General features: G+C 39.5%; 2 protein-coding genes across 4 annotated transcripts in view; both read right to left on the bottom strand.

The window, feature by feature from the left end:
- Positions 1-7,112, bottom strand: part of SLC13A1 (solute carrier family 13 member 1) — a 59,130-nt gene extending 52,018 nt beyond the window's left edge. For all 3 annotated transcript variants that reach the window (XM_080576726.1, XM_080576724.1, XM_080576725.1), the window contains exon 1: positions 3,160-7,112. The gene's annotated coding sequence lies outside the window, so the exon portion shown is untranslated. The remainder of the gene's footprint in view (positions 1-3,159) is intronic.
- Positions 7,113-7,260: 148 nt separating this feature from the next.
- ATP6AP1 (ATPase H+ transporting accessory protein 1) overlaps positions 7,261-25,649 on the bottom strand; it is a 56,135-nt gene continuing 37,746 nt past the window's right edge. Inside the window, exons 7-10 of the mRNA XM_080576737.1 lie at positions 18,665-18,906; positions 17,987-18,040; positions 12,216-12,453; positions 7,261-8,118 (exon numbers count right to left, since the gene is read on the bottom strand). Coding sequence (XP_080432863.1) covers positions 7,909-8,118; positions 12,216-12,453; positions 17,987-18,040; positions 18,665-18,906 — 744 coding nt within the window. The 3' untranslated portion in view covers positions 7,261-7,908. The remainder of the gene's footprint in view (positions 8,119-12,215; positions 12,454-17,986; positions 18,041-18,664; positions 18,907-25,649) is intronic.

Genomic DNA, 25,649 nt, shown 5'->3' with positions numbered 1-25,649 from the left:
ATGATCTCCAGTCCCAACCACCTTGGCTAGGATTGAACAAGCTAAGCGAGGCCAGGCTCAGTCAATGAGCTCGCCATACCAGGTGAGCAGCACTGAGGCAGCAGCATCTCTAGGAGGTGGTGGCAATGCCACACTGCAGAGCAGGGAGACATAAATCTGAAGAGGCTTCAGATTAGCCCTTCAGGAGCGGGAGGAAAACTGCTAATCTTAGTGGCTTGGCCAGACTGTATGGCTGATACAGCCAGTGTCATCCCAAATACCAGCTGTGTTCTCCACTTAATAGGCAATTTCACACAATGCTGTAGTTCAGCAGTAAATAGAGGTTATGTTCTGCCAAAAGCTGCAGTCTTTCCTTACAGATGAAGCAATTTCCACCAGTACGTTTTGATTTGGAGACCTTTTTCTGTATGAGAAACATGTATTAGTATTGGGTATGAAATGACTACCGCCATAGCACCACCAGTAAAGCAAGGACACTATGTTCCTTAACGGTGTTAAAAGTATCTAATAAGTGATTGTTTAACATTGGACTTAGTGTTTAAAGGGAAAAGATCATCCTTCCAAATACAGTAAAAGAATAATAATTAATGACAATAATGAAATGATTGTACTTAGAACACTAAAAACAGATATCATTTCCTCTGCTGCAAGTGCCTGTCAGTCTTCTTTTCATTAAAAGGGTATAAAACATTGGAGCACAGATTGTATTGCAGTTGAAGGTCTGTGCTGACACTTTGAGACAGGAGGCCCAATATATTAAAATATCAAAGAAGAGGAACACTTGAGCTACAATTTTGATTGCTGTGTAATTTGCATGTACAGCAACAGCCTCACCATAAACAGCTTTTAGAATGAGTCACTTTGCACGGCAGGTGAATCCAGTCCTGGATTTGCAGCAGACACACGCACTGCTGATTAGACAAGATGCAGATTTTATTTAATGAGTAACATGCAATCTTACTGAATCTTTGAAGAGGAACCTTTGGCTATTCCAGATGAAGAGAATGACCCCACTGAAGGGTCCTTCACCTTTCTGATAAGGAAAGGTGGTAAAAGTAACTAGAAGGTAGTCATTCATTATGCAAAATCCTTTATCTCATTCAATTCTTAAACATCAGTTTTACCACAGAAAGTGTTTCAAATAATACAATTGAGAAAACTATTTGTTAATCTTTAACTCATTCATTTGTCACCAGAAGCGTGCTTGACCCAACAATCTATGACCACTAATCCCTTTCTGCCCCCTTGAACTTCAAAGAGTGCTATAAAAGCAATTATAGGAGAAATGGGTTCAAATGATGTCAGAGCATGAACAAACTCTCATTTCCCTCACTCATTCAATAAATAATTCTTGTGCTACTTAAGGCAAACCAAAACAAAACTCGCAATAATTTCTCTCCACTTGGGTACCTAAGCACCATTACTACGCCGCACGAGTTGGTAGTAGTAAACCATGAAGGTCCACCTTTTGGCTGCAAAACCAACCGAACCGGTACCTCCCCCAAAACGTCTGTGAAAATCAAAATCAATGAAATATGATGCAACCGTTCCACTCTGGCCGCGTAAGTACACACCCACAAAAGCTGCACAAGCAAAAGCTGGCCATCTGTTTTGTAACTGTAACACAAGCTAGCTCTAAAAAAGATAGACGAAGCCTCAGACTTTTCCATTCAAAATTCAAATGCCTGTTTCAAACACTCTGGGGTTCGCTTCTGCTGCTTCATGCACATGGTAAGACAAATGGGTATAGCCTGTGCCGGGCTCCCTCCTCCCACGCTCTTGCAGCCACCTCAGTTTCTGGAGGGCCGCCAAAGCCGGGGTTCCTGCCTCAGCTTGCAGACAGCCCCCAGCAGCGGCTCTGGGAGCGAACGCGGAAGATCTGGGGAGCTTTCTGAGACATCCCAGCACCACGCAGGTGTGCGCACCCTCACGTGTAGTGGCAGGGCCCTTTGTTGCCATCCTTGCTTGTCCAGTGGGGTGTAGGACTCTAGGAGCTGCTCAGTCTGAGCAAAACAGGATGGCCCGTATTGCCCCTTCTCTTCCACATTTCCTTTCCCTCTTTTTTTTAAACATAAGGGTTGAGACCATCTGAGGCCTGGGACACCTCTGTTCAACTGCAATCTGAAGATACAGAGTGGGAGAAGAAGGCCACACCTAGATCGTGGTGCCCTCTAGGTACTGCCTGTGGTCAGCCTTTAGGGTCTGTGTAGCAGGATATGAAACAGAGCACTCCTGAGATTGCTCTCATGCGTTGTTAGCTGAACTGCATTCAGGCATGCGCAGACATAAAACAGCACCCAAAATGGAGCTGGTCCTGCCTCTCAGGCTGTCAGCAGTGTGGTCTTGAACCCCACCATGTCACCTGTCTGCCTGCATGCTTTGGTTTCTTCTTCTGACAGCTATGAAAAAAATCCTTCATCAATATCACTGTAATGTGTTAAGACATCAATGTTTGCAGCTATGTGCTTTGCTCCCCTGCCAGACTTTTATTACTCAGAAGCGGGAATGACAGACGTAGACGAGCACCTGCATCTCAGCTACTCTAGTGCAACATCTGATATATTACCTCCTTGGTGAAAAATGAGAGCACAGCAGTGTGAACTGAATGAACAGCTGAGCCACCGGTACACATGAATAGAAGGCAGGGTAGACTGAGAGAGTAATGTCTTAAATCATGCCAGTATGCTTCAGTGAAAGATATTTGTAAAATAGGTGAATTGATCACTCTGCTATCCATATGTATCCATATTTATCCAGGATAAAAAGGATACATAAAATTAAAATTCTAACATTACATCAGAAAGTCCTGAACTTACCATCCTCCAAAAGTACTTTTATGAAAACATTTGTGTTTTATTTATTTATTTATTTATTTATTATGCTCCAAACATTATTATTGCACAGTTTTCATTAACTAAAGAAAGTTGCATATGATACCATGGTCACTGTACCTCATCCTATGTGACTTCTACACAATTAGTTAAAGGAGTATTAAACCAGACTGGAAATGGATTTCACAGTCTTCTACTGGACATGCACGTTGCCATTTGAAAAACAGAAAAGATACAATCATTCAGTAAATCATTTTCTATCATGGTAGTAATAAATGATATATAAGAGTCAAAACTTAAGTTCAGTTATAATAATTCAAGAACATACCAGGTCCAGGGATATAGAGAAATCCAGCCAATCTAGAGCAAGGAATCTGTGTTCAAACAGAAGGCATACTAAAAGTTGTGGTGAAGAACAGGAAACCTCTTCATTTGTGGTACATCAGTGGCAGATGATCTGCTCTTGGATCTCAGGCACTGTAGGAAGGTCTCCTTTCCACCCACACAGGTAGGAAGACTAAGATGCTGACCCACATTGTGGAAGTGAGAGACTAGTTACTTAGGGAACCACCCCTTGGCAAGATCTTGTTTCTTTCTTTCCTTTTTTTTTTTTTTCTTTTCCTTCACTGCAATTCAATATTTTTTTTTTAAGCTTCTAGAAATCAGAGGTCTGAAGAAACAGCTCTTTTCTCCTTGATTTTGCATTGATAAATTTTGATAGAGAATATACTAATCTGAGAGAATAACCTTTATTAGCAAACAGAAGAAGATTGGGTTCCTTTATTGAAAGATTATTAGACACCACAGGATTTTTGTGTTTGAGCAGACTGAAGGTGTTTTATATTTGTTTCTCACTATCCCACCTATTTCAATTGGCAACAAATTAAATTAATTTTCCCCAAGTCTTTCTATTTTTTTTGGCTTGTGACAGTGACTGGTTAAGTGGTCTCCGTATCCTCACCTTGACCCATGAGTTTTTTCTTTTCCATCTTATTTTCTCCTCTGTCCTGTAGAGGAGGGGCAGTGAGGGAGCAGCTGGGTTGACCTCTAACATTTGGCCAAAGTCAACCCACCACAGGATGCAACAGAAAAAAAACAGCTGCAGGAAAAGGACTCCCTGCCCCCATTGCGTAAGTGTGCATCGTTTGCTCCTCTTGTTCAATGTAAGGAAAAGATTATATAAGAAATGTAAGAAGATTATCCACTTGTCCCCACAATAATCACCAGCTGCTGAGACTACTGTTAGCTTTTTCCAACAGTGACCAATACCCAATATCCAGGCTTCCTTTCATATCTTTGATTATCCTAGGAGTTAGCTTTCTCATGGTCATTCCTTTTATTCAGTATATCTAGGTTCCCCTGCTTGGGGGATAGCCTATGTTGAAAGAGTTATGGAGCCCTCTAATGCCTGGACACTGTCTAATTCAGCTGATATAGATTTGCATATTAATTATTTACTAGGCACCCAGAAGAAAAGGAGGAACCAATTACTTCATTGAGTCTTCCCTTGACAGATGGAATGACTTATCTTCCTTTACTGCCTACATAAAAATACTACTTTGGGACTATTTCTACTATATTCTGTTTCATTATAAGTCATTTATGGGTTTCCACATGGTTTGTGAAAGGTCATTTTGTAAGCAGAGAAACCAGTACATCAGGACACAAAGTGAGCCTGTACCAGTAGCAGGAGCAGGAGTCAGAAGACTCAGATTGCAGCCCCATCTCTGCTCTCCCCTCCAAGTGATCGCTGCTGAGTTCTGAGATGAAATGCCTGAAGTAACTTATGGCTTCAGGACTTTTGGGCTTGGTTTTTCTCTGGTTTTAACCTTGAATTTTCTAAGCTTATATTGATTTTCAAGTTGTGCTGTATGGTAGTTTTGTTTTTTTGAGGGAAAAAAGTATCAGAAACTATCAATAAAGTTTCATTTATTTATACATTAGAAAGGATTTTTTTTTTCTTTTTTAGCTGTGCTCTTTCCCATCATCCCTTCTATTATTTTGTACTTCTTAGAAAAATGCACTGGCACTCATGGAAGTCAGTGGAAACACTTCTGATAACTTCAGTGAGCTCTAGGGGAAGTCCTAAAGGCTCACACCTTCCAGGCAGAGCTAATGTTCTTGCTGGAACTGTTCCCTAGGCAGGCATGTTTTAACAAGTGCACCTATGATTAAGCTGGATTGTGAAAACAGAAGTACACAGAACTGGGAGCCCCTGACACGTTTCTAACTTTATTAACAAGGTAAACAGATGCAGGCAGGTGCAAAATCCTGTTAGGATTTTTTGGGAACCAGCCCTGCTGAAATCAGTAGTCTTGTGTTTGTCCCTGGCTGCAGGGCAGCGCAACGTACAGCCGCAGGGGTTCAAGATGACATGGGGGCTCTGGTGGTGCACACAGCCCTCTGGCGTGGTGTGCTGGGTGTCCTCCTCCAAGGGCTGGCAGTGGGACGCTGCACGGGTGGCCGCTGTGAGAACCGTACAGAGCAGCTTGGTGGGCATCTGCCAGCTGGCCAAAATCAACCCACCACACGGAGACAGAGAGCAATCCATCCTCTGCTAAGAGGGACCCTCATTTTCCCCTCCAGGCCACCTGGCCTCCAGGATGGTGAGGGCTGCTGATAATCCCCTTCCTTTCCTGTGCTTTGCCAGCTTGGACTTCACGATAGTAACCCCACACATCCAGGGCTACGACAAATGGCTTGCCCCAGCTCACTGGTATCCAGTTCCAGTCTTGGAACTGCCCCAGTTCCTGGTATGATTGTCACAAGAGAAGCTAGAAATTAAAAGCTCCTCCCCACAAGAAACGCCTTCACCTTTACCCTGGAAAGTGTCATATCAAACACAGCAGACAGGCCCTTTCTCTGAGGACTTCAGCTTTACCGAAGCTAAACCAACAAACCCCTCTTCTAACCTCTCTTAGAATCACCATAGAATCATAGAATGGCTTGGGTTGGAAGGGGCCTTAAAGATCATCTAGTTCCAACCCCCCTGACATGGGCAGGGACACCTCCTACTAGATCAGGTTGGCCAAGGACCCATCCAACCTGGCCTTGAACACTTCCAGGGATGGGGCATCCACAGCTTCTCTGGGCAACCTGTTCCAGTACCTCACCACCCTTTGAGTAAAGAATTTCTTCCTAACATCTAATCTAAATCTACCCTCTTTTAGTTTAAGACCATTCCCCCTTGTCTATCATTATCTACTCAAGTAAAGAGTCCCTCTCCATACTTTTTTTAAGACCCCTTTAAGTATTGAAAGGCTGCAATGAGGTCTCCCCAGGGCCTTCTCTTCTCCAGGCTGAACATCCCCATTGCTTACTTGATCTCTTCTGAAAGAGGCCTACATTTTCACTATGGCACAGCCTATGTGAGACTCTTTCCTCCTCCCCTACTCCCAGCCTAGGCAAGCAAGGGAGGGTACACATATCCTCAGTGACACGCTACAGTCAGCATACTGTGAGCTTTAGGCGAGTCTACGGGCTCAAGGGGAGGCTGGACAAAGTCACGGAATATAAATATACCTAGAATTATTAAATACAGACACCAGCTCTTGCTGAGGAAGTCCCCAAGCTTAAATGGTTGAGATCAGAACACATGCAGGAAGTACTAATACTCACCGTACTCATACCACTGCTGGAGACAGGATCCTAAGCTAGGTGGCCTTCTGTTCCTCAGTTCTCATATATCATCACTGTTGAACAAAATCTATTCCAAATTTTGTTGAATCCAGATAAAAATCATGTAGAAGCTGTCTTCTACAAACCAAGCCCCTTGTAATGTCCTTCATCTCTTGTAGCTACCAGTTACATGACTATTATGTAAATTTTCAATGAGGCCTCATTTGTGTGACCTGCTTTAAAGAGGGAACTAATAAAGTATGTCCAGTTGTCTCTCCTGGGAACTAATTTTTGTGGAGAACAAGTGCCTTTCTAACACTGCATTTTTGTATAGATCAAATGTCAGCATTCTTCAAGGTTTTGAAAAACATCTGGGAAAAATACTGTACCAGTAGAGTCACTCTTGTAGTTACATGCCAGCATCCTTTCTGTTTTCCAGGTCAGGGTTGAATGATACAGAAGGAATAGCTTCACATAGTATTTCATTTACCTCTTTGACTTCATACCAAAAACGTGGCATCCAGGAACGATGGGTAGAAACTATTATTGGTTTAGTTAAATAATTGATTCTAACCTTCCTTCCTCTTTATCATTGTCCTATGGCATGGATTAAGATCAAAAAAGTTAGAATTTTTCTCATGAAAAATATAACCTCGTCAGAATGCTATCTTTTTGTTCTTTAACTATTAATAGAACATGTGCAATTTTAACAAAACATTACAAACAAAAGAATAAAAATATATTTTACCTTTCTTTCATCATTTTACCACTTAGTTTCTTGTAACATTTAGCAATTCACTCCACAGTCAGATTTCCCAGTGAGAGGCTGTAGTATCTTTATTATTTGCAAAAGAATTCATCAAACTGAGTGTTTTCAGACTTCTGGAATCAGTGAGATGACCATAAACATGCTCAGACTTAAACAGTACCTTAGCACAGTGCTTCTAGTGACTTTATAGCTTTTTTTCTCCTTTTCTGTACAAACTTCAAAACTACTCCAAATATACCCAGAAAAAAAGAAGAATGCTAAGAAAATTACCTTATCTCTGTTAAGATATTCTCTGCACTGCACATTTAATCATACTTAGTATGATAATAAGTTTAATTTCTTATTGAATAAGTTATTTATAAATCCTTCCAATTTTTCTCTGTTGCGATAATCTTTCTTTGCCAAAAATATATAATCTGAAGGCAGTTTGTACTGGTCTTTCTAATAGCCAGAGAGAGTAATAACCTTGACAACCTCACGTCAGACCTTAACACAGTTATTAAAAAATCATGGTAATAACAAGCAGAATTATTTCTATTGCCAAACATAAGGGTACTTTTAATATGTAGTTTAATTATCCCATTCTGCGATGATATCTTTTTAGGATACATATACTGTAAAGTAGAAGGGTTATAAAAATCATAAATATCAGCCCAGGAGAATCTGAAGCAGCACTAAATCAATCCATGGCTATTCTGTTTGTGGAACTGACAGAGCTGGACCTTTGGGATCATCAAATCTGCTGTTTGCTGTGAGCTGCATGATCATGTGGACTCCATAGGCCAGGATCCACAGTAAAATTGTAGATGTCACCAAGCCCATCCAGATTCCAGGAGAGAAGAAACCTGTACAGTCACTGGCGTAAGAGAACTGGTTGTTTTCCACGTTGAATCCTTGAAGCTGAGAATGAAGAAAGGTAGATGAGTACAATTAAATATAGAGCACAGACCCAACTTCCAGGATGTATGTGGGCATTACAAAAAACACACTCACAGCCCATTTAAAAAGAGTGAGAACTAAATCCTTTGCTAACAATTTTCCAGGTCCCCCTTCTACCCAGAAAATTTAAGATGTGGAAGATTTATATTTGGCAAGAGGGAGGTTGTGTTCCCACTTCAGAAATGTGTGTTACTTTTAAAAGTAGATTTCCAAACAAGAAGTGTGATCAGTATAGCTTGATGACCACTTTAGAATCGGGACACTCAAAGTACTCAAAGGCATGTGAACTAAAGCTCCCCAAATAAAAGGAGATGTGTTGAAATACCCTGTTGTTTTTAGGTAATAGCTCCTTGACAAGCAGAACTTCTGAAGCCTACTTTAAAATGCATCTAATGATAGATGACTTTTTAAGCTGAGTTTTAGTAAAAATTCAAGAAGAAAACTGTTGGAAAGGTTTTTTTTCCCCACCCTCTTAGACATCAGAGATGCAAAAGAGGGGAGGCAGCTTACTTCATTGAGGTGTGGATTCTGTGTTGTGTATTCACATATGAAACCTAAGTTTTTCTTGTGCTTAGGGAATCTTGCAGTATTTCATCTCTGACTGGTTTCTCAAAGTGTGCTACTGGTTGTGCTCATGCCGTATAATTTTCCTGAAAAAATCAACCGATTTGAGGATCCATTCTCTGCTTATCCATCCATTTTGCAAAAATAATCAATAAACTGAATGCCTTTGAGACTGATAACATTCTAAAATTTTTGCTAAAACCAGTCAAAGGATTAGGAAACTATGAAGAAAGGGAAGACAATCCTCCCTCTACAGACATGGACATAATGACATAAGCACCGATTCCTTTGAAAGTAAGGGAAACTGACAGGTGGAAGAAAATGAAGGAAAAGAAGATTGTGGATTTTTACTTTTCTGTGTTCCATGATTACTCTATGCTTTCAAATAAACTAATGTGAAAGCTTTGTGGCAATAACTGAGTTTGTACTTCCTAGGGAAGGTGCTGCTGCACATACTAAAGGAATTAGTCTGTGGCTTGCATACAATGCTACATCAGTGAGATGTCTGGGCTTGAGGTCATTTGTGGCTCAGGCAGCTAAAGTGAAGGTGTACATTATATGTGGTAAAAGCAACGACTATACCTTACAGAATGCTGATTAATAAAGCTATTATCATATGCAGAAGCAAGGCCCATTTAGGCACTGTGGAGGCGAAGATAATTTTAGCACTAAAAGATTTTCCGGGCCTCTCGAAGAATCTTTCCAAGTCAGATCATGGTAGCTAACTTGCAAATCTTGAATGCTTTCACTACAGGCAGTCAGAGTTCTGATTAAAGCAGGATTACTGAAAGTAAGCCGTTGGGCTGGATAACTGTTTGCACAGTTTTCGAGAATACAGGTGATTACCAAAGCCTTTTCTTGTTAAGCCACTGCTTTGTCATGAAATATAGTCTGAAAGACATATTTACAATAAAAACAGAAAACAGGTGATGATTTATGTAATGTAAGATAAGTAAGGACTAAAATCCTGAAAAACAATGCACTCTTGTTACCACACTTAACGGGAAATCTCTGAAGCACTTAATAGCTGTGCTTGCTTTAGCAAAGCTTTATCACTTCTGATTTAGAAACAGAAATACTGAATTGTATTATGTTGAACTTACTGGTGATTGTTTTGTTTGTTTGTTTGTTTTTGAAGAAGGATTATGCTTATTGAACCTCTGAGGGTGAAAGCTTTAACTGTACATTCTTAAAATGCAATGCCTACTTTTAGGAAGGAGATGAAGTATATGCAGGATTCTTTTATTGTTTTTCTGAAGCTTAATCATTTCTGTGGGGGTGTTACATCCCAGCTGGGAGGTAAAAATGTGACTACTACTTATGAAAAAGTTAAAAATACTTTAATGTGCTTCTCTAATTTTTGTGAATGCAAAATACAGGATACAGGATACAGGGTTTGAACCAGCATCATTTGTCTTGGTTGTACTGGTCTATATTTACTGTTCCTTTTTAAAATGATTTTGTTTGAATTGTTTCCTCATCATTTGACCTTTGACAAAGCCTTCAAGCAAATCTGTTGTTTTCATTGCTCTTAAGAGTACAATGCACATCTAATTTTTGAAGGTAGGAATACTCTAGCCACAAAGAATCCTAAAATTATTAGCTTTAAAGTTTTGGTAGTTTTTGTTAAAAGCAAAGTGGCTTCTAAATCAGTATGATGCATACTAAAGAAAAACTGTGCTTGATGGCAGCCTCCTCTTTAATTTCATAGAAAACTCAAAAACTTTTGAAATCCTCAAAAGGATCATGTAGAATGACCATTCCTGTGACAAAAAAATAATGCATTGGTACCATTTACACCTATGAGTGGTGACACTGTGTAATGGCTTTGTCTAGATATCATCCTACAGAGGTTCTTACATGGTAGTGACCAAGCTAGCTCCAGAACTAAAGCAAATGGCTGCTCATTTCAACATGGTCCTGGAGCAGGCTATGCAAGGCTTCACTGTGTGGGTGCTGTGACCTTCTAATACAGTAATACTGTTTTGATGACCCAAGGTCGTAAACTGCAATTGTACGAGCTAGATTGGCACTGGATCCCGGTCTCTGATTCACTGCATAACACTGACATGAAAATCATGTTCTCAGTGTCAGCAACCAGATCTTGTGCTGGCTGCAATCACTAAGCACATCCCATGTGCGTTTTTTTTTTTCATCTTGCAACATAGCTTGGGAATTACCTAACCTCATTCTTGGTCAAAGACCAATACTGAGATCATTTAGACTTTATTACATATAAGTGGAAGACAGTTGGAAAGGTATGATCTAGTTCAGACAGAATTTACTTAGAAAGTGGCCCAAAATGGAGACTTTCTGGTTTTACTGAGTCTCATGCAATGGAAATGATCTGAACAAGCCTTTGCAGGCTGTTTTTCGTACTTAGGACTTGATCAGAGAAAAAGGCCTTACCCCAAAGGAAAGTTCTGTTGTCTGAACAGTGGAAGGAGCTAATGGTCCAAATCAGTAAGGAAGGTGGGCAGCCTACTACTTCTACTTTTAATCAAGACACTAGTGGAAAGATGGCTGCTAAAGATAGACCAAGACCAATGTTTAAGCGGAAATATCAAATATGGATTCAGATCATTGAGATTGTGTGCTACCAAAATCATAAATATGATTATATTAGCATTTGTATCCAGTTATCATGAGATTAGTGCATCTCTAACAAATAAGAGTCCACTTTGGAATTATTCCTATCATTTCCATGCTCTCTTTAATCAAACAGATCCCTTAATGTAATATTGTTTCAAAATATAAATGTTGATGTGCGTGTCCTAAGCGAAGATCTGTGCCCAAAATAATAAAGATGTAATTGTCTACACCTCACATATGTAGACTGCACTACTGCACTAAATATACAGAAAATCTATATCTCATTAAAAAAAAAACAGTAAAAAAAAAAAAAGAAGAAGAAAAAGAAGCAAACTGCTTTCCTTCTGGGCCATGCAGGACCTAATATTGCTTCTGATTGAAGCTCATGGCAAACCTTCCATTAAATCTAATTGTACTGGGTTTTGTTTCTGTCTGTAGGAGTTCAGACAGTCTATGTCATTGAAAGCTGTAGCCACACTAAGCTGTACTTTCCTAGGTAAATAAAGTGCAAAGAATTCAAATAAAAACAAAGTAAGCAGCATAAAGCCACTCACTTAAGAGGCCCATGTTTCCAATAGCAGCCCAATTCATTAAACAGGCATGGAGATTTAGTCATTCTTTGCCTGATTAAGCACATTTGGTTTTATTGGCTTTTCTTCTCTGCAGACAACTTCAGAATTTTTTTGTTTTTCACAGCTGTGCTTCCATGTTCTTATTGTTCAGCAACTGCCATCTCTTTTACCCCTTTATTAAATAGCTCACCTATGGGGAACAGCTTTTCTTTTACTTTTTTTCCTCAGGCTGAATTGAAAGTAAGGGCATTATGAATGTGTGTCGTTCAGCACCTACAATAGCAAGTAATAGTTCTTGGAATTATCTCTGAAATGGCAATGTGTACTCACTTGGAACCTGGAAATGAAAACATCCCAGTTTCTTGCTTCATTGTTGGATGGAATCAGCCTTGCAGGATAGAGACTGCTTGTTCCCACCAGCTGACAATGAAATGAATACTCTGCAGGAGCAGAGATGACAGAAACATTAAACCTAGCAATTTTTTCTTCATCTTGTACAATCTCAACTGAATCCAAAGTGGACCAATTTCTAGCTGAGCCTCCATAGAACTTGTTGGTCATTATAAACCTAGAAAGACAACAGAGAAAAAAAAAAAAGTCCAAATGACAGAAAGAAAAAATTAACCTTCATTCGATAAAGCACTGCTTGCAAATAAAGGTCCATAGTCAGTAGCTGCATACATCACAGTTGGTATCTTGGCCTCCCATGTCATTAGGATTGTTCAGAAGTGAAGAGCCTTTGTGAACATTTCTACTCCTTCTTGGAGTTTCATCTCACAAGCTGTGGCAGGCAAGGAGCAAGCAAATGTGATTTCATTCTTCAAGGGCCTCTACCAATGCAGTATTTCATCAGTTACCAACAGTTTATAATCAGCGGAGCTGAACTTGAGAGACTGTCAACAGGCCTGCAGTGGCTCTCAATAAACAATTTATGGGATTTTTTTTTTTTTAAGATTGCTTTTATGATAGGTACAGGCCTGATAACCATTTTGATTTATCATTGCAATTCTTCCTTGGCTCAGATGCCTAAATAGCAATCTGCCTTTGCAAATGTCTGAATTTACAGTGGAGGACAGATTTTTCTTTCACTAGATGAGGGGCAGGGGTTGTTAGCTCTAGTTTCCTAATTTGTAGCAGGTTAGCCACTGTCCTGGTTTCAGTTAGGACAGAGTTAACTTTCCTCCTAGTAGTTGGTAGGGTGCTATGTTTTGGATTAGGATGAGAAGAGCGCTGATAACATGCTGTGTTTTAATTGTTGCAGAGCAGTGCTTAAACACCAAGCCAAGGACTTTTCAGCTTCTCGCTCTGTCCTGCCAGCGGGCAGGCTGGGGGTGCAGCAGGAGCTGGGAGGGGACAGACCCAGGACAGCTGACCCAAACTGGCCAAAGGGGTATTCCATACCATCTGACGTCATGCTAAACAATATATAGGGGTGGCTGGCCGGGGTGGGGGGCCGGCTGCTCGGGGATAGGCTGGGCATCGGTCAGCGGGTGGTGAGCAATTGCATTGTGCATCACTTGTTTCGTACACATTATTAGTAGTAATACTATTATCATTATTACTATTATTATTATTATTATTTTCCTGTCTTAATAAACTGTCTTTATCTCAACCCACAGGCTTCACTTTCCCGTTTCTCTCCCCCATCCCAGAGAGGGAGGGGGGAGGGTGAGCGAACGGCTGTGTGGTGTTTAGCTGCCAGCTGGGTTAAACCACAACAGCCACAAATGAATATTTCTTATTTTACAACAGTCAGTTTACAGTAATTTATAATTATGGAATTTATATGTAAGTTACTACCACTGCAGTATGAACATCTTCCAAATGTTTTGAGTTAGAAATAACTGAGAACATCCAGAAGTACATCGTTGTTTATACATATCAGGACTATGTCTTCATCTTTACCATTTTTACCCAGTTGCTTTTAGGTAATCATGCTATCTCTTAAGGAAATAAACTTTTATCTTTATTGTATGTTGCTTAATACTTTAGCCCTATTTGGTTTATGTACTCATTGATCTACTGTTTGCTGAAGATTTTTTCTGCTTATTGATAACCTCAAAGCATTTAGAAGAAGAATCTTTTTAGGAATAAGTGACACTTGCTACAAAATGAAATATTCTAATATGTCTATCCACAATGGGTATTGCTATTTGTGGATCTAAAAATTTTGGGTAATATTTGGATTCAATTATTATAGGTTTGAAAAATAGTTAATCTATAAATATGGCACAATACAGAATATTGTATGTTCCATACGATATACATATGGAGAAGAAAATATTTTCTATTGCTTGTTTAAATCAGTTACTTTCAGTAGCATATCATCCACACAACATAGAGCGTAAACTAAACACAAACAATGTTCCTTAGAAATAAAGACCAAAATCACTACATTAATTGAACTTTTTTTTCCTTAAAAAAAAATAATCTGTGGCTTTTGATTCATATAACTCCATAATCCTGAAGAGTTTCAAAATCCTCAGAAGAAATCCTAGAACTCAAAGTGTCATTCGGGTGAGAAAAAGACGTTTTGTCTTATGGCATTCCTTTATGTCTTAAATTTAAACATCTCTTTCCACACTACATTCATCTGCAAACATCAGTGAAAAAAAGAAAATATCCTCTGATTTGCATCCAGTATACATTCATACATATTTATGGAATGATTTTCTATTGTTAAAATTATAATGTTACAAAATTAAAATCTATATTGTCATAGACAGTAATCGCTAGAAGAAGGGAATCTTTTCCTGATATATAGCACAAACTGAACAGAATTTTCAGCTATAGGCACTAGCTGCACTTTTTCAACGTAAAGAGAAGGACAGTTATAAATAAACAGAAATCTACTTAAATGTTTGTGCCAATCACAGATGTTGGGTGTGTTCTGTACCTTTGCTAAGAAGATAAGAAGACAAGGAAATTCCCTGGAAACTTACCGTATGAACAAACAAGTTTTATAAGGCCATGTATATAAGTACAGTCTAAAGTGACATCTGCGAGAACACTGTCTCTTCGCATTGCAGAAAGACTAAAGCTTAAACTTTGTTACTTGCAAATTTATGAGAATTAAGATTTTAATTAGGGAACTAGTCGCACAAGGTTAGTTTACCAATCCAGGCTTTTGTCCTTAGCATTTTTCCAACCAACTGATAGTAAATTGTCTCCAACAAGGACACCCTTAACTGATAACTGATAAAACTGTAATGCATTACATTACAAAAAAGACATTCAAGTAACAAAAATCAATACTTTTTTTTTCATTTAAGTTAATAAATATTTTCTTAGGTGAATAGATTGTAAACAGAATGAACATGACATAGCAAATGAATGACAAGGGGAGGAGAGATAACGAAGACTTTATTTGTAGAACTGAAAGTTCTTGCCTTTTACAGGAAATGATGTGGTCATATTGACTATTAGAGGCAATACAGGAAGCAAATTTACACACAGCCATTGCGTACTTGTAAGTATTGTGGCACAAACTATTCTTGGTCATATGCCAGCCTCCCTTTGTGCCAGATAACCATATGAACTCTAAATGCCACCACCTGTTACCATTTCATGCGGCTATTCATTACAAGGAGATATCTTTCTGAAAAGGAAGTTTTCTGGAATTACTACTGTCCCAAAGACTGTAAAAGAAGCACAACTGTTAGGTAAAAGACTTTACAACACAGTTCTTGGATCTATTCCATTCTATATATGCTACACAACAAAAGTCAAGTACTTAGAAGCTTAAGTGGGGAAAAGAGTAAGGAAGTCCTGTCCAGCTAACGCTGTGCACTTCTATCCAGGTTGGCACCGTGCCCCAGAGAAGATGACAAACAGATGCATGAACAGCTGGAGGTCATCAGCTGCTGAGAAAGCTGAGATGCTTTTTTTCTTCCAGCAAAAGCTACTGCCCGCTGCTCCTACCCCTGCTGCAGCATTAGTTCACTTTTCTAAAACTCGCACAGCCAGAAACCCTCGAGTACCGCTCCCCAGCAGCTCACCCCTCTATGGCAAGTGCAGGAGGTTGACCACTGCTCTTGCTGGAGGGAGGGAAAGGGAAAGGCAGCTGTTTGCATAAGACGAGGCAGCTATTGCAGTTGCTTGTAGGAGATGGGATATGCCTAGCTGCTCGGCATAACGTGGTAGACTCGTGGTGTTTAAGGGCAAGTTGTGTATCTAGCTCACGCTGCTGAGGTTAGAGTTTATTTTACTGAGGAACAAATTGAGCTATTTGAACGTGCTCCTGTCTGGCATCACTTTATTTCTTCAGGGAATGTTCCCCTACACCTAAGTAGATGGCCTTTACAGGGAAAAAAAATGCAGTCATGGCTCTATCCTGTGTTCCTTCTCACCTCTTTGCCCTCCTTGTGTCCTTTTCACAGAGGCAGAATGTGCTCTTACTAAGAAGTCATCTTGAACAAGAAATGTAATTGAAGTGAACCAGAAGGGGAGCAACCAGAGGTTGTAATGTATCTCTGTGGGTTTTAGAAGTTCTTGAGAACAGACACGGTGGGATAAGCAACGTAAATAATGTGCTCCTGAATCATGAAAAGATCAATGGATTGCTCTGGTTCTGCTGAGTATGTATTACATACCCCATGCAATATCATATTACGGTAGCAAATAGAGACCTAAAATGACGTGATTGTCTGTTAAAGCAAGAGAGAAGCCCAAATAACACAAATGACAAGGCATCTCTTTAGCAGAAAGTTTTCTTTACGAAGTCTTCTGAGGTATTGTGGGTTGATGCTGGCCAGCAGCCAAGCACCCACATCCCCACTTGCTGACTCCCTGCTCCCATGGGGACAGGGGAGAGAATAGGAAGAGCAAAAGCAAGGAAACTTGTGGTTTGAGTTGAAGACAGTTTAATAAGTGAAAGAAAGAGGAAAAAAGGTGATGCAAAAGCAATCACTTGATCAGCAAAAGCAATCACCAGTGATCATCAAATATCTGAGCAATGGCCACCCTGAAAGCCAAAAACCCGACACCCCTTTCTTCCTCTACCCCAGTTTTTATTGCTAAGCACTTTTCACACATAAAAAATTATCAGTTTAGGCATTTTTTGTGTCTACACACATGAAGCTCTAGATGCTTTTTGGAGGGGCAGGATAGTGGTAAGGCATTAAATAGCAAGGCATATTCATTGTTTTACTACCTATCATGGCCTCTGATCGTAACTACAAGTGTCTCTGCTCACTCTAAACACAACTCCAAACACTTAACTGGCTCTCTTCAAGACAGGTCCTTGTTATATGCAAATTCAGTTCAATGCAAGCTACCTGGTCCAAATCCTTCCCCTGTAACTAAGCAATTAAGTGAGGTACCGAAATGAAAAGAGCAGGCCATGTTATCTTTGCCAGAGCTTAAGAAAGCAGCTGCTACTGCTGTGAGGACTGCCATACAGTTACTGGTCCAAAAAGCTCAGTTCTTTCCTCAGCAGCAGGAACAGCAGTTAATTTTTTAACCTCATCTCTAAAGTACAATAGTGAGAGCAACAGCAACAAGTTTTCCTTTTGAGTCTACATACCAGGTTTTCCTTTTCCATATTTTCTCTTCCCTGTTCTTATGGTAGAAGAAGCCTGGTCTTATCACCATCCACAGAGCAGAAAAATTATCAGTTTATGCAACCCTCATTAGCCACGTGCTAACTCCAACGGAGTACACTTGTAATCCTCATCAACACTAAACATGACCCTGGCAATGCAAGTAGACTTCAGCTACTAGAATTATTTACAAATTATAGTTCAATTTCCCTGAGACAAGGAAATAGGATGGAATATAGGAAATAGGAAATCAGACAAGTTCTGATCCTATTAGCAAAACAAGATGCTTCATATGACACAATCTTACAGTATGGTTGTTTGCCTGCACTACTTTTTCAGAACTTTACCTGAGCATGCTAATGTATTCTCTATATAAAGACTATTATTCTTCTCTATATAAAGACCATAATTGTTCTACTCTATGATAACTCCTCCACAAAGAAACAAAAAAATGATTTTAAAAACATTATCACCTAACTCCTCCTCTTTTTTTTTTTGTCCTAGTTTACAAATGGGCTTTATACATCACAAAGATTTATTTAAGAATAAATCATAAGTTACCTTATCTCTAGGCTGTTGATCCCATTCACAGGCTTTGTGTATTTTAATGACAGTCTGAGAGTAAGAAAAAGATTTTTAATGTTAGAGTAGTCAGCTTTAATTAGATCATTGTGACATTTCAATCAGGGGGAATATTCTGAATCAATAGGCAATTACAGAAGTCATGTAGCAAAGGTTCACAGTACAAAAAGTACACAGAAAAATATGACAAAATATTTCTATAGTCTTTTTTTTTTTTTTTACCCAAGAACAGGTGTTTCAAAATAAAGGAAAACAGAGATCATGTTTCATTAATGTACTTCCAACTGAAGTACCACCTACCAACTGGCAATATTCCACTTCAAGGGAATTTTACAATGAAACGACCATCTCATTAATGCCAGCAGAGATCTCTGTGACTGTAAGATCAGGCACAGAGAAACCTGTTTGGACCAAATATAAACAAACAAGGAACTAAGTAATGTACAAGGAAAAAAAATATAGTAAAAATAGAGGCTGCATCTGAACAATCTTTGTGATCTTGACTCAATGTTCATCCAAGAATATTAAATGCAATATTTTTTATTTTGGGTGCTTTGGAAGAAGAAAAATTTCTGCATTATTAACTTCTCATTGTTTCATTTGATTAGCTTTCAGAACCACATATATGTGAAATGTGAAATTTCTTGTTCTACTCACGTTGTATTGATGTCTGAGCACTTAGAGGAAGAAATGTCCACATTCGGGATTACAAATGTTGCATTTGTCAAATCTATAAAAACTGAATTGTTGGCTTTGAGGCTGAAATTACCAGCATAGAAAAGGATGCAAGTATTATTTCCAATGGTCACATTCACAGGAGGATATGGTAAACTGTCTTCTTCCTCAGTGGCCATTAACTGTCGTCTTAAATTCCACATCGTTTCAGTTCTTCTAGAAATCTGGAACAACAGCACATTAACAATTCATCACCTTTGGAAGAGATGATGTCAGCTGAACACAGACCTTTACCATTCTGTCCCACAAGCCCCCATCCTTCTTAAATCTGTAGTTGACCTCAATATGTATAATTGTCTGTCTTTTTAATTAGCAGTATGGAGGTTAATTGGGTGGTATTAACCTTGCTTCCCATGGTCAGGTGTCCACAGATGAAAACAAGCACCATTGACATGAGGTAAATTAATATAAAACTGTGTTAATGCTGCCTTAAGATAGTAGTATGCATTGCTGTTAACAAATAAAAGAAATATATGTATAGATTACAGAAGAATAAACTGAAATAAGTTCACCTCTTTCCTGCGATAAAATCACAAGAAAACTTCAACTTGCCAGCTCAGTGGCCACACTCCTTAGTAACGATAACAGTTTTAACACTGTTGATTTTAACAAGCATGAAAGAAGGCTACTTAAAAATAGCAGAGTTATATTTAGGCTCTTCTGATGGCTTTGGGAAGATCTATGCTCACTTGGCTGAGATGGGGAACTCATATGAGACTTCACTGCAAATACATTTGCTTTCACGAATTCTTTTAATAGGTAGAAGGCATTCTTTATAAAAAGTGCCTTTCTGTATAAGGAAAGTGCCAGCAGTGCCACGTGCCCCTTTTCCCAGGGCAGCTTTGCTAAAAAAATTCCCACTGATGTAAATGGTAAAACCTACATGATCTTATTGGACAAAAACTTTATCCTGTTGTTCGTGTCTCACTCTTTACTTCCTACTCTGTTCGTATCTGTGCTGTTCCATCTGTTTTTAACACTCACATCAGCTTTACAACTTGGTATTCTACAAGTGCCCTCTGCCCTTGGATAACTTTGGGATACAAGAAATGAGAGTCATAACTGGAGTTACCAGAACCGTAATTATGTGGAACTATTGCCTGGAACCATTTTAACAGGTTTAAAGACAGGCAAGGACTTTTCTTCCAGTCTGGAAGAGAAGCTATAATACCACTTTATAACCTGTCTGTGGAGAGGAGCCCCAAAAGATTTTGTCACATTAACTGCTGCCCTCTAAGCGCTATGGGCCATCTGTTATTTACAGTGCATCGTTGCAGATAGCTATCTCACTCTGAACAAAGCAGAATGGGTCGAGTAAAAACCTTTGACTAAACATTCAAACAAAGATTGCAATCTTCCTCTCCCATACATGCATACTTTATGAATTCCTTTTTAATTCACAGTAGTGCCTTTTCAAATACATCAGAACATGCATTATTTTAAATGAATACCACTTCCTTTAAAAGAAGAGTGTACAACAAAAGAAAATATTCAACTTTTGATATAAAACTTTTAATCTTCCCTTAGGCTCTCCTGAAATGTAATCATTTTATTTCAAACTGAGAGGAAGAGCTGAAGTCTAAATTATATCCTGTCTAACAATTGACTTCACTATGTGGGCCCTGCATATCATCTAAAGAGGGCTTTAAAAACCACCTGCTAATAGCTGAAAACAATGCTACATCAGAGACTGTGATTGGGCTGACTTTGGGGATTAGTTTAAAGTACCTTAAAATAAAAAGAAAGCTATTAGAATATCGTCATGAGACTGCAGCTTTATTTCTATTGCTCTGCTGCCAGTACTTTGTTGTGAGGCTCTCACATAAAGATTCCCGTTGGTCTCTGAAAAGGCATATAAACCAGAAGAGCGTTTACCTGTAAAGAAGGGGTGTCAGGGACTAAGAAATCCATTAGTTTCCTCCGACTAAACCTGTTTTAACAAATTTACTCATGCTGAAGAAGAGAGGCAACACAGCTTGCCAGTCACCTTTCTAAAAGCAGGCTTTGTTTCAGTCATTTTTGTGACTGAAAACAGAGAAAGTCAAGGACTGTGCAGCCCAGCAGGTCCTCACCTGCACAGCTACAGGCAGGCAGGACAGCTACACCAGACGGGAGCCTGGCGGTACCACCTCTCTGGAGAAATGTCCTCCAAGCACTTACCAGCCTGTCTACTCACCCCTTCAGCCTGAAGGTCTATTTCTATCAGGTACCTGTGGCTGGTGTAATTTAGCACATTCAAAACCAGAAAGCATTACCTCACAGCGATTCAAGATAATTTACCCCTGAGGCTGGAGGGAGGATATCTGAAATACCCCAGCCTGGGACCCACTGCAGAACCAAAGACAGCAATCGCTGCCTGCCCCTGACCTTCAGTTTGAAGCTGAGAGCTCCCCCACCACATCCCTGCCTCCGTATTTCAGAATAAGGCTTCTTGCTTCTTTGCTGCACAAACATGAGCTTACTGAATTAAAATCTTTTTCCCCATACCACATATTCCATGCTAAGCTAAAAATGACAAGACACTACATTGAGAAATTGATTGTATTTACTTTGAATTCTTGTAAATCAATTATTTAGGAACAACCCATAGTGGAAGTGCTCTCAATCATTAAAGCATATTTTATTCTGTTGCTTAGTGACCCCTTCACCTTTACCTAATCTGAACCATACACACTGAGAGTCACTGTCTTGTTTGTCTGGATTTATTAACGACATTTTAGATCTCAGGTATGCAGTGATCACAAGACCCGATTAAACAAGGTACAAGGAAAAAAAAAAGTGCAATTTACATTGGCTTAGCTCACAACTGAACACCATGGTTACTAACTGAACCTGCAGTAGAAGTAGCCTGGACAAAATTCTTCCCTTTCATCTGGTTTGCAACCCTCCTCATTCAGAATCATCTCTCTTGGAAAGGAGAAACACAGCTGATCTGGCAATATTTTGATGCACCAACATGCTGATCTTTTTCAAAGCAAACAGACCTTAGATCCAAAATTATTCATTTGTTTTGCTGTCATTGCAGGTTTGTTTTTTTTTTTTTTTTTTTTTTTTTTTGTTGGCTGTTCCAAAACAGAATGGCTAGAGACAAGAAAAAAGATATGGGGCCATTTCATATATTTGAAATTACAAACAAATATAAATTGAAAGCTTGCAAACACATATTAAAAAAAATACTGGGAAAACACAATTTTCATTGGCTGAAATTACGAATGGTTATGAACCATAGAAACAGGCTACACTTTGTACTAGTTCCAAAGTGGAATTTTTGGATATAAGTTCAGCAGATGGTTATGTCTTTTTTTTAAGTCTCGTACTTCTTGACTTTTCAATGGTTATGTTTAGCTGTGCACATCAATAAGAATAAGAGAAGTGTCCTGATTGTGCTCATTGCTCCTTTTCATTTCTAACAATATGGGTCTATGACCGCATCTCTGTGGAGCTGTTGCTCTTGTAACAGCTAGAGGAACGAAGAGATCATTCTGTACTTTTAGGGAGTGGAGGGAGTACAGAGGAAGAAGGTTACACTCTCTTTCTTTTTTTAGGTTGTATCTTAGTCTAGTCCTTTCCTCCAAACCAGTACCATGACCTGTGATGTGGTCTCTGTATATCATGCTTAGATGGCAAATGGTCATTTTTCCAAATTTGGTCATAATACAGTTAAACCAGGTGTTGAAATCAGAAAACTACATAAAATCTCCATTTCCATTAATAGCAAAACAAAGCAAAACTCAGAAAGTTCCATATAAGTGCAGAAAGGACCAGATAACTGATGTGACACAACCGTGTGACAGGTGCTACTATAGCACCCCAAAGACAAATACCTGCTAGCTGAACTAGATTTTCCTTCGGTAGCATGAACTGCATCTACCCATAACCTGCCACCAGTAAAGCTTTTGACAGCATACCAAACTGACTGTATATTTGCATTTTCTCAATTTGCTTTAACAGGGATCTTTACAATGCTTTCTTGCAAAGCATCCTGTTAAAAATGATGCTAGAAGGCTGCTGTGTGCTGAGTGCAGCGGTGCTGGTCCCAGCATGATGACAAATAATGCTGCTTGCTGGGCTTTGGCTGAGGCATAGCAGAAGTCACTCAGCATTCACATCGCAGCCAAATATCAGTACATTTCAATTCCTTCTTCTGAAATTTCCATTTCCCTTTCCCTCCTGCGAAAAGAGGTCAGTTTTCCTGTAGATTTTCAGACTGGTAAAAGATCTCAGCCTCACCACAGACAGCAACACCACCACTACTACCAGCCCCAGCTCTGTCAATACATCAGCTTTGCTGAAAGATACTGTACCAAAAATCTGGGATGCAGGTAACGGCTGTTTGTAACTTAATGCTAAAGGTCATCAATTTAAAAAGCAACCACTGGAATTCAGAATCACTGCAAATATGTTCTTTTCAGTGTCAAGTTTAGAAAAATCACAAGCATAGCAAGCAGAAAAAATGTATTTGATTAAACCTATTTCATTGATCCATTGATACAGACCTATAGCATAACAGTACTTTGACCTGTCAAAATCTAGAACATCAAGTAAACAGTTACTAGTTATCTCTGCTTTTGAGAGTTTGAACTTTTCAACGTTTTTATAATTTCCTTTTTTTTGTTGTGTTGTCCCATTCTACTCCCCCCCACACCACCACCCCTGGCTATCTTAGAATATCACCTCACTCTTGGTGCTACATTTGGCCAGTCTTGTGTTCCATTTAAGCCTCAGGCTGTCTCCCTTTCTTTCCTTGAGCAGACTGGACGCACCCTGGATTCAGCCTCTGATACACCAGAGGGCTGTGCTGCCGTCCAGAAGAAACTTGACAGGCTGGAGAAATGGGCTGACAAGATCCTCACAAAGCTCATCAAGGTGAAATGCAAAGTCCTGCACCTGACGAGGAACATGCCAACACATGCCAACATGCTGGGGATTGCCCAGCTGGACAGCAACTCGGCAGAAAAGGACCTGGGGGGTCCTGGTGGACACCAAGCTGAACACGAGTGAGCAATGTGCCCTTGCCACAAAGAAGGCCAGTGTTATCCTGGGCTGCATTTGGCAAAGTATTACCAGCAGGTCCAGGAAGGTGATCCTTCTCCTCTCCTCAGCCAGCACTGGTAAGGTCGTACTGAAGTACCGTGTCTGGTTCTGGGCTCCTCAGTACAAGAGAGACATGGAGCTACTGGTGAGAGATGATGAAGGGACTGGAGTAACTCTCCAAGGCCGCGACAGCTTGGATTGTTCAGTCTGGAGAAGAGAAGGCTCACAGGGATCTTATCAATGTATAGAGATACCTGAAGGGAGGGTGCAAAGAGGATGGCGCCAAGCTCCTTTCAGCAGTGCTCTGTGCCAGGACAAGTGGCAATGGGCACAAACTGAAACACAAGTTTCCATCTGAATGTCATGAAGCACTTTGTTACTATGTGGGTGACAGAGCACTGGCACAGGTTGCCCAGAGAGGCTGTGGAGTCTCCCTTCTTGGAGATCTTCAAAAGCTATCTGGACATGGTCCTGTTCAACCTGCACTAGGATGGCCTGCTTGAGCAAGGGGGTTGGACCAGATCGCCTTCAGAGATCCCTTTCAACCTCAGCTGTTCTGTGATTCTGTATGATCCTGTCCTAAATCATCTGGAGATCTACACCTCATAACAACTTGAGTAGCATGGGTGATGAGGAAGGCTTTTTCATCACAATGTTCAAGTCTAGATTCCTAGATTTCAGGAGCTAGAAGCCCCATCTTATTAAGATGTAATTTCCTACCTACTAAATGAACTACACATTTTATCTACTGCTCTTCCTGATTCCTGTTGTTTGAGTTAACTTACCAACACAAAATGTGAACCCAAAGGTACATGTCTATCCATCATCTACACAGATATGAAATTAGACGTAATACTAAAAAAAAAAATCCCACCCTATATCAGGGTAGCAAAAATTTTTGAGCAAGTTCAAATTCAAATGCAGGCTTTGATGGAGTAACTACAGTCTTTCATGCTAAGTTGCAAGTATCTTACCTACCTGCAAATAATTTTGTCTTTCATTGCTTAATAACTAAAACTGACAGAGATAAAATTTCTGCCTTGCTACAGCTGAACCCAGAGGATGTTTAAACTGTGTTTTCCACAAGGGATGTTTGTAGGGTGACCTGGTTATACTCAGAATCTCCTGAACATTTCCAGTGTAGATGCCTAGCTTATCAGGAATTACCAGAAGCTCATTTGAATGAACCTTTCTTACTCATTTAACTATCTCATTTTAAGGTGGTAGGTTATCACAACTTCAAGGTAGTTTTTCAAATTTGAAATTTCTGTTCATACTTAAATCACCTGATATTTTATAACTTCCATAACACAGTAAAGCTTACATATCTTAAAACTGCACAGATCCCAAGTAATTGCACTTGCAGGTGTTATCAGAACCAGAATTAAATTTCTAAACTGTTCCTTCCTTCCACACCAAATCACTTCAATGCAAACAGCATGAGGTAAAACTAAAATAGAGTTTTCAAGGGAAACAAGGCATGTAAAAATGTGCATTGGGTAGATTCATGAAAATTTAGAAACTTGGTTAAGAAAAATCAATTTCCATATGTTTATGTATAAGCCGGAGTAAACTGTTTGGATTGTGAGATCTAAGGCCTTACATTTTTTACTCAGGCACGTTTCCTGTCAACACTTTTTCTTAAGTAAAAATGTCAAACTGACCAGAATCACCAGTGCACACAGAAGAAGGAAGCAAGTATGTAACATGCTTCTCTTCAGTGAAACACGAGACAGAAAAGTTGTTCTAAGTTACAAACAGTGAGAGAAACATGCTTTAAAAGAAATATTATCTAATTCAAAACTATGTATAACTCAACTATGACGATACCTGCCAGAAGCATGGAACAAGATACATGTAGTGCTCTCACACA

The sequence above is a fragment of the Anser brachyrhynchus genome (assembly GCF_964034855.1).
Source record: "Anser brachyrhynchus genome assembly, chromosome: 1".
Lineage (NCBI taxonomy): Eukaryota > Metazoa > Chordata > Aves > Anseriformes > Anatidae > Anser > Anser brachyrhynchus.
This window is presented reverse-complemented; position numbering and strand designations above follow the sequence as displayed.